This window comes from Salvelinus fontinalis, chromosome 31 (genome assembly GCF_029448725.1).
Source record: "Salvelinus fontinalis isolate EN_2023a chromosome 31, ASM2944872v1, whole genome shotgun sequence".
Classification (NCBI taxonomy): Eukaryota; Metazoa; Chordata; class Actinopteri; order Salmoniformes; family Salmonidae; genus Salvelinus; species Salvelinus fontinalis.
This window is the reverse complement of record NC_074695.1, coordinates 9,739,467-9,754,771: the sequence shown is the minus strand read 5'-3', so window position 1 is coordinate 9,754,771 and position 15,305 is coordinate 9,739,467. Positions and strand designations below refer to the sequence as shown.

General features: G+C 45.5%; 1 protein-coding gene across 1 annotated transcript in view; it reads left to right on the top strand.

Annotated features, from left to right (window-relative positions):
• ahcyl1 (adenosylhomocysteinase-like 1) overlaps nt 1-14,989 on the top strand; it is a 58,882-nt gene extending 43,893 nt beyond the window's left edge. The window contains exons 4-17 of the mRNA XM_055891222.1: nt 1-8; nt 3,786-3,888; nt 4,044-4,138; nt 7,241-7,347; nt 7,494-7,610; nt 7,736-7,799; nt 7,931-8,019; nt 8,104-8,174; nt 8,693-8,787; nt 8,980-9,078; nt 11,000-11,068; nt 11,460-11,538; nt 11,637-11,757; nt 13,443-14,989. The exon at nt 1-8 is cut by the window's left edge and continues 93 nt beyond it. Coding sequence (XP_055747197.1) covers nt 1-8; nt 3,786-3,888; nt 4,044-4,138; nt 7,241-7,347; nt 7,494-7,610; nt 7,736-7,799; nt 7,931-8,019; nt 8,104-8,174; nt 8,693-8,787; nt 8,980-9,078; nt 11,000-11,068; nt 11,460-11,538; nt 11,637-11,757; nt 13,443-13,449 — 1,124 coding nt within the window. The 3' untranslated portion in view covers nt 13,450-14,989. The remainder of the gene's footprint in view (nt 9-3,785; nt 3,889-4,043; nt 4,139-7,240; nt 7,348-7,493; nt 7,611-7,735; nt 7,800-7,930; nt 8,020-8,103; nt 8,175-8,692; nt 8,788-8,979; nt 9,079-10,999; nt 11,069-11,459; nt 11,539-11,636; nt 11,758-13,442) is intronic.
• The last annotated feature ends 316 nt before the right edge of the window (nt 14,990-15,305 follow it).

The window sequence follows — 15,305 nt, the reverse complement described above, 5'->3', positions numbered from 1 at the left end:
AGACTGCAGTATGTCAACTTGCTCTCTCCTTCACCCAGTGTTGCCAATTTGTTGCCAAGTTTTCAGACCCCCTCCAGCGACTTTAATTGGGTAAAAGAAGCTAGCGACAAATTCAGCTACTTTTTAGGCTGCCTTTGGGGAGTTTTGTCACCAAGAGTTTCAGTGGTTTTGATGGCATTTAGCGACTTTTCTAACTGAATTATACCCCACAGAAGAGTGGGAGAAGCTGTCTGTTCAACAGAAGTCACAGGAACAGTGCACATATAGGCAGAGAAGCGGGGGACACACACACACACTACGTTGGGAACCGCGCCTGTGCCGCAGCAAGGCAAATTGGTGATGTGAAGTCGTCACGGCAACGGCAAAACGTCTAGTGACTTCTAGCGTCAAGTCAAGGAACCAATAGTGGATCTCACTGAAAAATAGTTAGCAACACTATACAACCATACAACACCATACTCATCTTAGATTCAGAGAATACCTCTCTACCGTCCAACATCTTAGATTTAGAGAATACCTCTCTACCGTACAACATCTTAGATTTAGAGAATACCTCTCTACCGTACAACATCTTAGATTTAGAGAATACCTCTCTACCGTACAACATCTTAAATTTAGAGAATACCTCTCTACCGTACAACATCTTAGATTTAGAGAATACCTCTCTACCGTACAACATCTTAGATTTAGAGAATACCTCTCTACCGTACAACATCTTAGATTTAGAGAATACCTCTCTACCGTACAACATCTTAGATTTAGAGAATACCTCTCTACCGTACAACATCTTAGATTTAGAGAATACCCCTCTACCGTACAACATCTTAGATTTAGAGAATACCTCTCTACCGTACAACATCTTAGATTTAGAGAATACCTCTCTACCGTACAACATCTTAGATTTAGAGAATACCTCTCTACCGTACAACATCTTAGATTTAGAGAATACCTCTCTACCGTACAACATCTTAGATTTAGAGAATACCCCTCTACCGTATAACATCTTAGATTTAGAGAATACCCCTCTACCGTACAACATCTTAGATTTAGAGAATACCTCTCTACCGTACAACATCTTAGATTTAGAGAATACCTCTCTACCGTACAACATCTTAGATTTAGAGAATACCTCTCTACCGTACAACATCTTAAATTTAGAGAATACCTCTCTACCGTACAACATCTTACCTTATACTGTCTTTGGCTTTCCTGGCTGTCTAGTCTACTTGATTAGACATCCAGTTTTCATGAACAAAACATTTAGCACTTGACTCCTGAAATAGCAGCATGATTGTTGTGTCTTGTTTAGATTTACTTGACATGAACGTATTTTATGTGTGTTAGTGTATGTGCTTATTTTGTAATAATGGTAATAATGTGATGTAATATTTTATTTATGATGTAGGCTGTTGTTGTTTTGTTGTCCTGTTTGGACCCCAGGAAAAGTAGCTGCTGCCTTGGCCGAGACTAATGGGGATCCATAATAAACCCCAGGAAGAGTAGCTGCTGCCTTGGCAGGAACTAATGTGGTTCCTTAATAAACCCCAGGAAGAGTAGCTGCTGTCTTGGCAGAGACTAATGGGGATCCATAGTAAACCCCAGGAAAAGTAGCTGCTGCCTTGGCAGAGACTAATGGGGATCCATAATAAACCCAAGGAAGAGTAGCTGCTGCCTTGGCAGAGACTAATGGGGATCCATAATAAACCCCAGGAAGAGTAGCTGCTGCCTTGGCAGAGACTAATGGGGATCTATAATAAACCCCAGGAAGAGTAGCTGCTGCCTTGGCAGAGACTAATGGGGATCTATAATAAACCCCAGGAAGAGTAGCTGCTGCCTTGGCAGAGACTAATGGGGATCCTTAATAAACCCAAGGAAGAGTAGCTGCTGCCTTGGCAGGAACTAATGGGGATCCTTAATAAACCCCAGGAAGAGTAGCTGCTGCCTTGGCAGGAACTAATGTGGTTCCTTAATAAACCCCAGGAAGAGTAGCTGCTGCCTTGGCAGGAACTAATGTGGTTCCTTAATAAACCCCAGGAAGAGTAGCTGCTGCCTTGGCAGGAACTAATGTGGTTCCTTAATAAACCCCAGGAAGAGTAGCTGCTGCCTTGGCAGGAACTAATGTGGTTCCTTAATAAACTGTCACGATCGTGTGGAGGATTGACGGACCAAAACGCAGCATTTGGAAAATAAGCCATCTTCTTTTATTTTAGAAGAAGGCAAAACGAAACAAAAACACTTACGAACTAACCAAAACAATAAACGACCGTGAAGCTAATAAAACGTAGTGCACACACAGGCTACAAACGTATAACATAGACAATTACCCACATCAAACGAAAGCCTACACACAGGCTACAAACGTATAACATAGACAATTACCCACATCAAACGAAAGCCTATGGCTACCTTAAATATGGCTCCCAATCAGAGACAACAGAAATCAGCTGTCTCTAATTGGGAACCCATTCAGGCAACCATAGACTCTCCTAGACAACTACACCCAACATAGACACAGCTAGACACATACACTCAACACAAACCCATACACTACACCCAACACCCCCTTTACCATATAACCACCCAAAACCGATAAAACACAAACATTCCCCATGTCACACCCTGACCTAACTAAAATAATAAAGAAAACAAAGAATACTAAGGCCAGGGCGTGACATAAACCCCAGGAAGAGTAGCTGCTGCCTTGGCAGGAACTAATGTGGTTCCTTAATAAACCCCAGGAAGAGTAGCTGCTGCCTTGGCAGGAACTAATGTGGTTCCTTAATAAACCCCAGGAAGAGTAGCTGCTGCCTTGGCAGGAACTAATGTGGTTCCTTAATAAACCCCAGGAAGAGTAGCTGCTGCCTTGGCAGGAACTAATGCGGTTCCTTAATAAACCCCAGGAAGAGTAGCTGCTGCCTTGGCAGGGACTAATGTGGTTCCTTAATAAACCCCAGGAAGAGTAGCTGCTGCCTTGGCAGGAACTAATGTGGTTCCTTAATAAACCCCAGGAAGAGTAGCTGCTGCCTTGGCAGGGACTAAATGGGATCCATAATAAACTCCAGGAAGAGTAGCTGCTGCCTTGGCAGGGACTAAATGGGATCCATAATAAACCCCAGGAAGAGTAGCTGCTGCCTTGGCAGGGACTAAATGGGATCCATAATAAACTCCAGGAAGAGTAGCTGCTGCCTTGGCAGGGACTAAATGGGATCCATAATAAACCCCAGGAAGAGTAGCTGCTGCCTTGGCAGGGACTAAATGGGATCCATAATAAACTCCAGGAAGAGTAGCTGCTGCCTTGGCAGGAACTAATGGGGATCCATAGTAAACCCCAGGAAGAGTAGCTGCTGCCTTGGCAGGGACTAAATGGGATCCATAATAAACTCCAGGAAGAGTAGCTGCTGCCTTGGCAGGAACTAATGGGGATCCATAGTAAACCCCAGGAAGAGTAGCTGCTGCCTTGGCAGGAACTAATGGGATCGATAATAAACCCCAGGAAGAGTAGCTGCTGCCTTGGCAGGGACTAATGGGGATCCATAGTAAACCCCAGGAAGAGTAGCTGCTGCCTTGGCAGGGACTAATGGGGATCCTTAATAAACCCCAGGAAGAGTAGCTGCTGCCTTGGCAGGGACTAATGGGGATCCATAGTAAACCTCAGGAAGAGTAGCTGCTGCCTTGGCAGGAACTAATGGGGATCCATAGTAAACCTCAGGAAGAGTAGCTGCTGCCTTGGCAGGGATCCTAATAAATACTCAAATGTAGTGTGTTTGTGTATTTCCCCCCCTCAGGTTCTGATCGAGACCCTGGTAGCTCTCGGAGCTCAGTGTCGTTGGACAGCCTGTAACATCTACTCTACTCAGAACGAGGTGGCTGCTGCCCTGGCAGAGACTGGTGAGAACTTATCATACTGTCCTCCTTCTTTCTTTCAGTCTGTCTCTCCCCTTCTCTCTCTCTCTCTCTCCTACTCTCTCTCTCTCCTTCTATCCCTCTCTCTCTCCCAGCCATAATAAGTGCTAGCCTCCCCCTCTCTCTCCTCTACCCTACAGGTGTGCCTGTGTTTGCGTGGAAGGGCGAGTCAGAGGACGACTTTTGGTGGTGCATCGACCGCTGTGTCAACACGGAAGGCTGGCAGGCCAACATGGTACCTAATGACTAAACCATCCCTTAATAATGTACTTGACATCTGTCGTGTAGTGATGAGACTCTCACACATTGTGGAGGCTTATTTTGATTGATTTGAAATGATTGAAATTGCTTGTCTGTATTTGTGGAGGCTTCTGTTTCCATCCGTCACTTATCTTCCGCACCTTATTTAGTATGCAGACATCTCTATTTAGTGTGCAGACTTAATGCAGCAGATATCTCTATTTAGTGTGCAGACTTAATGCAGCAGATGTCTCTATTTAGTGTGCAGACTTAATGCAGCAGATATCTATATTTAGTATGCAGACTTAATGCAGCAGATGTCTCTATTTAATATGCAGACTTAATGCAGCAGATATCTCTATTTAGTATGCAGACTTAATGCTACAGATTTACATTACATTTTACATTTAAGTCATTTAGCAGACGCTCTTATCCAGAGCGACTTACAAATTGGTGCATTCACCTTATGATATCCAGTGGAACATCCAGTGGAACAGCCACTTTACAATAGTGCATCTAAATCTTTTAAGGGGGGGGGGGGGGGGTCAGAAGGATTGCTTTATCCTATCCTAGGTATTCCTTAAAGAGGTGGGGTTTCAGGTGTCTCCGGAAGGTGGTGATTGACTCCGCTGTCCTGGCGTCGTGAGGGAGTTTGTTCCACCATTGGGGTGCCAGAGCAGCGAACAGTTTTGACTGGGCTGAGCGGGAACTGTACTTCCTCAGTGGTAGGGAGGCGAGCAGGCCAGAGGTGGATGAACGCAGTGCCCTTGTTTGGGTGTAGGGCCTGATCAGAGCCTGAAGGTACTGAGGTGCCATTCCCCTCACAGCTCCGTAGGCAAGCACCATGGTCTTGTAGCGGATGCGAGCTTCAACTGGAAGCCAGTGGAGAGAGCGGAGGAGCGGGGTGACGTGAGAGAACTTGGGAAGGTTGAACACCAGACGGGCTGCGGCGTTCTGGATGAGTTGTAGGGGTTTAATGGCACAGGCAGGGAGCCCAGCCAACAGCGAGTTGCAGTAATCCAGACGGGAGATGACAAGTGCCTGGTTTAGGACCTGCGCCGCTTACTGTGTGAGGCAGGGTCGTACTCTGCGGATGTTGTAGAGCATGAACCTACAGGAACGGGCCACCGCCTTGATGTTAGTTGAGAACGACAGGGTGTTGTCCAGGATCACGCCAAGGTTCTTAGCGCTCTGGGAGGAGGACACAATGGAGTTGTCAACCGTGATGGCGAGATCATGGAACGGGCAGTCCTTCCCCGGGAGGAAGAGCAGCTCCGTCTTGCCGAGGTTCAGCTTGAGGTGGTGATCCGTCATCCACACTGATATGTCTGCCAGACATGCAGAGATGCGATTCGCCACCTGGTCATCAGAAGGGGGAAAGGAGAAGATTAATTGTGTGTCGTCTGCATAGCAATGATAGGAGAGACCATGTGAGGTTATGACAGAGCCAAGTGACTTGGTGTATAGCGAGAATAGGAGAGGGCCTAGAACAGAGCCCTGGGGGACACCAGTGGTGAGAGCACGTGGTGAGGAGACAGATTCTCGCCACGCCACTTGGTAGGAGCGACCTGTCAGGTAGGACGCAATCCAAGCGTGGGCCGCGCCGGAGATGCCCAACTCGGAGAGGGTGGAGAGGAGGATCTGATGGTTCACAGTATCGAAGGCAGCCGATAGGTCTAGAAGGATGAGAGCAGAGGAGAGAGAGTTAGCTTTAGCAGTGCAGAGCGCCTCCGTGATACAGAGAAGAGCAGTCTCAGTTGAATGACTAGTCTTGAAACCTGACTGATTTGGATCAAGAAGGTCATTCTGAGAGAGATAGCAGGAGAGCTGGCCAAGGACGGCACGTTCAAGAGTTTTGGAGAGAAAAGAAAGAAGGGATACTGGTCTGTAGTTGTTGACATCGGAGGGATCGAGTGTAGGTTTTTTCAGAAGGGGTGCAACTCTCGCTCTCTTGAAGACGGAAGGGACGTAGCCAGTGGTCAAGGATGAGTTGATGAGCGAGGTGAGGTAAGGGAGAAGGTCTCCGGAAATGGTCTGGAGAAGAGAGGAGGGGATAGGGTCAAGCGGGCAGGTTGTTGGGCGGCCGGCCGTCACAAGACGCGAGATTTCATCTGGAGAGAGAGGGGAGAAAGAGGTCAGAGCACAGGGTAGGGCAGTGTGAGCAGAACCGGTGGTGTCGTTTGACTTAGCAAACGAGGATCGGATGTCGTCAACCTTCTTTTCAAAATGGTTGACGAAGTCGTCTGCAGAGAGGGGGGGGGGGGGGGTATTCAGGAGGGAGGAGAAGGTGGCAAAGAGCTTCCTAGGATTAGAGGCAGATGCTTGGAATTTAGAGTGGTAGAAAGTGGCTTTAGCAGCAGAGACAGAAGAGGAAAATGTAGAGAGGAGGGAGTGAAAGGATGCCAGGTCCGCAGGGAGGCGAGTTTTCCTCCATTTCCGCTCGGCTGCCCGGAGCCCTGTTCTGTGAGCTCGCAATGAGTCGCCGAGCCACGGAGCGGGAGGGGAGGACCAAGCCGGCCTGGAGGATAGGGGACATAGAGAGTCAAAGGATGCAGAAAGAGAGGAGAGGAGGGTTGAGGAGGCAGAATCAGGAGATAGGTTGGAGAAGGTTTGGGCAGAGGGAAGAGATGATAGGATGGAAGAGGAGAGAGTAGCGGGGGAGAGAGAGCGAAGGTTGGGACGGCGCGATACCATCCGAGTAGGGGCAGTGTGGGAAGTGTTGGATGAGAGCGAGAGGGAAAAGGATACAGGGTAGTGGTCGGAGACTAGGAGGGGAGTTGCAATGAGGTTAGTGGAAGAACAGCATCTAGTAAAGATGAGGTCTCTATTTAGTATGCAGACTTAATGCAGCAGATGTCTCTATTTAGTGTGCAGACTTAATGCAGCTGATATCTCTATTTAGTATGCAGACTTAATGCAGCAGATGTCTCCATTTAGTATGCAGACTTAATGCAGCAGATGTCTCTATTTAGTATGCAGACTTAATGCAGCAGATGTCTCTATTTAGTGTGCAGACTTAATGCAGCAGATGTCTCTATTGTTTGAGTCCACCGTCTGCTCTGCTACCATTGCTCTTCCTGTGTTTGTGTTACTGTAGATCTTGGATGACGGAGGGGATCTGACCCACTGGGTTTATAAGAAGTACCCCAGCGTGTTTAAGAAGGCTCAGGGCATCGTGGAGGAGAGTGTCACTGGAGTCCACAGGTGAGAAAGAGCTTTCCTAAAACATTGGTCACATACATCCACAGCAAGGAGAGACGTCCGTGTGATTGGCCCAGTTGATCCCCTGTTAGTCTGTGGTTCAACTAAAGGACAGTCTTCTTCATTTATTTACATCCTTTACTTCTCAGGTTGTACCAGCTGTCTAAGGCAGGCAAGCTGTGTGTCCCGGCCATGAATGTGAATGACTCTGTTACCAAGCAGAAGTTTGACAACCTCTACTGCTGCAGAGAGTCCATCCTGGACGGGTGGGACCTTTTTTAAAAAACTGATACCACATGTTTTTCTCACAAAAAGTGTGTGATGGTTTTGTTTGTAATTTATAAATGGATCATGTCTGATTTGTAATTGTTACTTTCTCTGCTTGCTGTAGTTTGAAGAGGACCACTGATGTGATGTTTGGGGGTAAACAGGTGGTGGTGTGTGGTTACGGAGAGGTAGAGTCCTTCTGATTCTAGATTCTTGATTCTGATGACCGTTCGCTGACAACTTAGTTTTCAAAAGTGGATGTAATGGCATTTGAACATAGATTTGCGAGTGCTGTACTGGGCTGTCCTCTGTCCTGTAGGTGGGGAAGGGTTGCTGTTATGCTCTGAAGGCCCTGGGAGCCATCGTCTGCATCACAGAGATAGACCCCATCTGTGCCCTGCAGGGCTGGTGAGTGGCTGGAACTTGCCCTCAGTAATGTGTCTTTTAAAAGAGAGATGTGTTTAGTTATTTTTGTTTTGCTTTTTGCTACAGCATGGATGGGTTCAGGGTGGTGAAGCTGAATGAAGTCATTCGTCAGATGGACCTGGTGATAACCTGCACAGGTAAACTAGATCAATCAGAGCACGCCTCATCCAGACTCGGTTCCTTTATTCCACTCTGATAATTATACAAGCAGACCTCCCAGCCGCTGTCCTTGTATATGACTCAGGATTATCCAACAGATGTCAAGTTAGAGGTCACCTGTTTGAATGTGTATCTTATTAAAAAAAACTTGGTGACTCACTTACAGACACATCAAATATACTCCCTCTCTCTCTCTTTCTCTCCCTCTTTCTCTCCCTCTCTCTCTCTTTCTCTCTCTCTCTCTCTCTCTCTCTCTCTCTCTCTCTCTCTCTCTCTCTCTCTCCCTCTCTCCCTCTCTCTCTCTTTCTCTACCTCTCTCTCTCTCTCTCTCTCCCTTTCTCTCTCTCTCTCTCTCTCTCTCTTTCTCTCTCTCTCTCTCCCCCACTGGCCCTCTCTGTCGCTCTCCGTCTCTGTCTCTCTCATTATAGACAGCCAACATGATTGATTGTAATCAGATCTGAGCTTAGCTGACTGTCTTGTTGCTGTTGTCACTCAGGCAATAAGAACGTGGTGACCAGAGAGCAGCTGGACCGGATGAAGAACGGCTGTATAGTCTGCAACATGGGACATTCCAATACTGAGATTGATGTGGTGAGTGTGTGTGTGTGTGTGTGTGTGTGTGTGTGTGTGTGTGTGTGTGTGTGTGTGTGTGTGTGTGTGTGTGTGTGTGTGTGTGTGTGTGTGTGTGTGTGTGTGTGTGTGTGTGTGTGTGTGTGTGTGTGTGTGTGTGTGTGTGTGTTTCTGCCGTGTCACTAATCCCGCCCCGGTCTCTCTCGCCTCTAGGCCAGCCTGCGGAGCCCGGAGCTTACCTGGGAGAGGGTGCGTTCTCAGGTGGATCATGTGATTTGGCCCGACGGCAAGAGGGTTGTCCTGCTGGCTGAGGTACGCTTAGTGTTTCTGTCCTCTACAACCCCTGTGTCCCTGGCCTGGAACTGAGCATCACTCCCATTCGCCGTTGTTTCACCCTCGTGCATCGTTTCCCAAACTCACCAAGGGGTGCACGTTTACGTTTTTGCCTTGGCACTACACAGCTGATTCAAATAATCAAAGCTTGATGATGTGTTGGTTATTTGAATAAGCTGTGTAGTGACAGGGCACAAAAAAACTAAACATGCTCCCCTTGTGCAATGCAGGACCGCGTTTGGGGAACACTGCTTTAGTGACATGGAGCACTGAGTGAAACAACAGTGAGACAGAATGACCTTTAGCTTGGATCTCAGGGTACTCTATTCCCCCCCCAAACCTTTGTCTGTGATTCAAAGAGCTATAAAAACATTCTAGAGTTACAAAATAGGCAGAGGGATAGGTTTCGCACCATGAGATGTATCCTGAATGACCTTCCTGTCACCTTTGTCTGCTTCCAAACCTGACTCTTATTGAAAACACAACAAAATAGTGACTTGGTTTCCCACTAACATGTAACTAAAGGCTTTGTCTTCTCATCGTTGACCAATGTTGTGTAGTGTGTACTGTGAGGGGATAGTGTGTACTCTACTGTGAGGGGATAGTGTGTACTCTACTGTGAGGGGATAGTGTGTACTGTGAGGGGATAGTGTGTACTGTGAGGGGATAATGTGCACTGTGAGGGGATAGTGTGTACTCTACTGTGAGGGGATAGTGTGTACTGTGAGGGCATAGTGTGTACTGTGAGGGGATAGTGTGTACTGTGAGGGGATAGTGTGTACTGTGAGGGGATAGTGTGTACTGTGAGGGCATAGTGTGTACTGTGAGGGGATAGTGTGTACTGTGAGGTGATAGTGTGTACTGTGAGGGCATAGTGTGTACTGTGAGGGGATAGTGTGTACTGTGAGGGGATAGTGTGTACTGTGAGGGGATAGTGTGTACTGTGAGGTGATAGTGTGTACTGTGAGGGCATAGTGTGTACTCTACTGTGAGGGGATAGTGTGTACTGTGAGGGGATAGTGTGTACTCTACTGTGAGGGGATAGTGTGTACTGTGAGGGGATAGTGTGTACTGAGAGGGGATAGTGTGTACTGTGAGGGGATAGTGTGTACTGTGAGGGGATAGTGTGTACTGAGAGGGGATAGTGTGTACTGTGAGGGCATAGTGTGTACTGAGAGGGGATAGTGTGTACTGTGAGGGGATAGTGTGTACTGTGAGGGGATAGTGTGTACTCTACTGTGAGGGGATAGTGTGTACTCTACTGTGAGGGGATAGTGTGTACTGAGAGGGGATAGTGTGTACTGAGAGGGGATAGTGTGTACTGTGAGGGGATAGTGTGTACTGTGAGGGGATAGTGTGTACTCTACTGTGAGGGGATAGTGTGTACTCTACTGTGAGGGGATAGTGTGTACTGTGAGGGGATAGTGTGTACTGTGAGGGCATAGTGTGTACTGTGAGGGCATAGTGTGTACTGTGAGGGCATAGTGTGTACTGAGAGGGGATAGTGTGTACTGTGAGGGGATAGTGTGTACTGTGAGGGGATAGTGTGTACTCTCCTGTGAGGGGATAGTGTGTACTCTATTGCGAGGGGATAGTGTGTACTGTAAGGACATAGTGTGTACTGTGAGGGCATAGTGTGTACTGTGAGGGTAGAGTGTGTACTGTGAGGGGATATTTATCTATTATAATCTCTGTTTTGATTTGAAAAGTGTTTTCCTGCGAATGGCTATACAACTGACCAGTGTATTGATGTAGCTCGTGTGTGTGTGTGTGTGTGTGTGTGTGTGTGTGTGTGTGTGTGTGTGTGTGTGTGTGTGTGTGTGTGTGTGTGTGTGTGTGTGTGTGTGTGTGTGTGTGTGTGTGTGTGTGTGTGTGTGTGTGTGTGTGTTGTTTCCTATAGGGTCGTCTTTTGAATTTGAGCTGTTCTACTGTGCCTACGTTTGTCCTGTCTATCACAGCCACTACTCAGGTGAGACATATTGACATTGTTTATTTACGTAGAGACCGATCCAATCAGAACATTGACACATGGAAATACAACAGTTAGATGCGTTGTATCATCACAATGTAACTTTCACCGGTTTTCAGTGCTTTTCCACAGATGTACACATACTAGTTTATTTAGAGTCATTCATTGACATTGTGACAGTGTTCTGTACACGGAGATGAACTAAGCACCCTAAATTAAATACTGGGCTGGCGTTACAGACGTTGTACTAGTCCTAGTTTTAGTTGTGACGGTTTGCTGAAGACGAGACTAGAGGAACTCTGTTCTCCTGTGGTTCTGTTGCTGCCTGAGCTTTGTGAGAACGGGATGTTGTCAGTGTTGAGACTCTGTGGTGGTCTGTGTCTCTCTGCAGGCCCTGGCTCTGATTGAGCTGTTCAACGCTCCTGAGGGACGCTACAAACAGGATGTCTATCTGCTGCCTAAGAAGATGGGTAAGACCATGGCATCCTATTCCTTATATAGTGCACTACTTTTGACCATGGCCCATAACATTTGATCTACCGCTTCACAAGCCACCCATGTATTTCAGATGAGTATGTGGCCAGTTTGCATCTGTCCAATTTTGACGCCCACCTGACAGAGTTGTCTGATGAGCAGGCGAAGTACATGGGTCTGAACAAGAACGGCCCCTTCAAACCCAACTACTACAGGTACCGAGAAATGTTGGCGCACACACACCTTACATATATGTGCATGTGTGTTTGTGTAGTCTGAGAGAAGGAATCAGATATGGCCATGGTTTGCAACACTTCTGCTACTTCATAGTGTAATGGCTAGGTTGGGTAAGCCACGACCTTCCAAATGTTTTATTTATCCCTCCCTTTTTCCCACCTAGTCAGCTCGGGGATTCGAACCAGCGACCTTTCAGTTACTTGTCCAACGCTCTTAACTGCTAGGGTACCTGCCGCCTGTTGTAACGTTGGCTGTTGGAAAAATAGCTCTGGGATAGGGTTGGAGTGACTGTCAAAGGCAAAGTAAACCATTAGGCTATGACTACAAACAAAGGAATAGGAACCAATATAAAGGAGCAAGTATTTGGTGAAAAGGAAAGGACAACTCCTATAATCATTGACACATTCAGGGAAATAAGGAATTCAATAGAGAAAGGGTAAAGAACCACAGACTGGCTGACGTACAGAACCCTGTGAAACACAACCGGTTAAGCCACGCAAGAACCAGGTCAGCTTTTTCAACAACGAAACAAAACATTCTCTCAAACATTTCAGATAATGGTTTCCTCTGTATTGCCGCTGACAGGTGAGGCTATTTAATTGGGTGTGGGTAGAATTCCCGCCTTCCTTTCCAGTGTGGTGATTGGCTGTTGGGGAAAGCAGTCAAGTAGAAGGGATCTGGGTTTTTCTTTGTTTCTTTCTTTTGTTGATTGAGTAGTTTTAGGGGGTAGTAGTTTTAGGGGGTAATAGTTTTAGGGGGTAGTAGTTTTAGGGGGTAGTAGTTTTAGGGGGTAGTAGTTTTAGGGGGTAGTAGTTTTAGGGGGTAATAGTTTTAGGGGGTAGTAGTTTTAGGGGGTAGTAGTTTTAGGGGGTAATAGTTTTAGGGGGTAGTAGTTTTAGGGGGTAGTAGTTTTAGGGGGTAGTAGTTTTAGGGGGTAGTAGTTTTAGGGGGTAGTAGTTTTAGGGGGTAATAGTTTTAGGGGGTAGTAGTTTTAGGGGGTAGTAGTTTTAGGGGGTAGTAGTTTTAGGGGGTAGTAGTTTTAGGGGGTAGTAGTTTTAGGGGGTAATAGTTTTAGGGGGTAGTAGTTTTAGGGGGTAGTAGTTTTAGGGGGTAGTAGTTTTAGGGGGTAGTAGTTTTAGGGGGTAGTAGTTTTAGGGGGTAATAGTTTTAGGGGGTAGTAGTTTTAGGGGGTAGTAGTTTTAGGGGGTAGTAGTTTTAGGGGGTAGTAGTTTTAGGGGGTAATAGTTTTAGGGGGTAGTAGTTTTAGGGGGTAGTAGTTTTAGGGGGTAGTAGTTTTAGGGGGTAATAATTTTAGGGGGTAATAATTTTAGGGGTAGTAGTTTAGGGGGTAGTAGTTTAGGGGGTAGTAGTTTAGGGGGTAGTAGTTTTAGGGGGTAGTAATTTAGGGGGTAGTAGTTTTAAGTGTAGTAGTTTTGAGGTAGTAGTTTTAGGGGGTAGTATAGTAGTTTATGGGGTAGTAGTTTAGGGGTTCTGTGAAAGGGACATGAAACATCTTGTGGGATAGCACAAATCATATTATATTTATGGTTCTGTATGGCACGGATATTGGCTTCCTTTTGTGTGTGATTTTTTTTAGTAATAAATCCCACTGTAGTTATATGATTGTTTTTAATGAAATCATATCTATTGTCTATGCTCCAAGGTATTGACAGGAATGGACAATGCAGTGACCTGCAACCCAACATCTGGGGGGAGAAAAAAAACAAGATTATTTCTGTATTTTATTTTCTAAATTGTTACAAAAGGGAAGAAAGAAGAATTGTTTTGCTTTTATGCTGAATCTAAACTGTATTATTAACACTGTCAATAATAATAATAATAATAATAACATATCTAACTTGTCTGTTAGGTATATGAATCAATTCATGCATTTCAATCATATGAAACGAGCCGAAACCAATAGAGTTTGTTCCAAATGGCAATCTATTCCTTATATAGTGCACTACTTTTGACCAGATCCCTATGGACCCCTATTCCTTATATAGTGCACTACTTTAGACCAGAGCCCTATAGGCCGTGGTCAAATGTAGTGCACCAACTAGAGTAAAGGGTTCCATTTGGGACGCAGACCAAGAGAAGTAACCATAAACAAAAAAAAATGTCAGTCATATATTTTAAAATAGTCTGTTTGCATGCTTTTATCTTAAAAAATGATTCATTAATTGTTGCTAATGCTAATTGTTGCTAAATCACAATGTTTATCAGTGGCGGCTGGTGGGAGGAGCTATAGGAGGAGGGGCTCATTGTAATGGCTGGAACGGAATACATGTAACGGTATAAAACACATCAAACAATATGGTAACCACGTTAGACTCCGTTCCATTAATTCCATTCCAGTCATTACAATGATGCCGTCCTCCTATAGCTCCTCCCACCAGCCACCACTGATGTTTATTCATGGTTAATTGTCAATGTACTGTAGTTTTATCTGCTCCTGAAAGTCATATGATGGTGCCACATTATTGGCCGTACTGTTAGAGAGGAGAATGAGAGGGATATGTTTCCACACACACACACACACACACACACACACACACACACACACACACACACACACACACACACACACACACGCGCGCGCACACGCACACGCACACACACACACACACACACACACACACACACACACACACACACACACACACACATTGTCAGCGCACTGACATCTTAAATAAAGTACATTCCATGAGCCAGAATTGGTGTTGTGAGCTCTTTTTATGTCTAATACGGTATTTGACAAGTGTTTCATAACTGAAACAAAGCCATGATGAAACTCGCTGACTCGTATCTGCATTACATACCTGCCATTAATGTCAGAGTGTGAATATGCCTATCAGGTTACCTGCAACATTCAGTTCAACTAATTTGTTAGGAGTTCATATATTTGAAAAATTCCAAGATTTGAGATTATTTTCGAGTTCTAGAAGAGGTATTAGTCTTTTGGCCTACAGTGACCTACTATATATTTATATATATATATATATATATAATCAGGTTTTTTCTGCTTCTGTTCATTGTTAAATAAGTTATATGTCAACATATGATAAGGTACACTTCATATGTTCGCCTTGGACTATTTCTGCTTCCATGTCCTTCTTTTTTGATCACGTAGAGGATCTATATTTCTCTTGTGACTGTTGTATCTATTAGTTATCAGCAATAAACTCTAAATACTAAATAAAAACACAATTTGTTTGAAGACTGATTTGCTGTGTGTGAGTGTGTGAGTGAGTGAGAGAGTGAGCGAGCGAGCGAGTGAGTGAGTGAGTGTGTGTGTGTGTGACGTGAGTGTGTGACGTGAGTGTGTGACGTGAGTGTGTGACGTGAGTGAGTGAGTGAGTGAGTGAGTGAGTGAGTGAGTGAGTGAGTGAGTGAGTGAGTGAATGAGTGAGTGTGAGATCATGAGAGGCCTGAGAAGTCCACCTGACAATAGTTGACATTGTTGTTTTTTACATACAGTGAGCTCCAAAAGTATTGGAACAGTGACCATTTTTTTGTTGTTGTT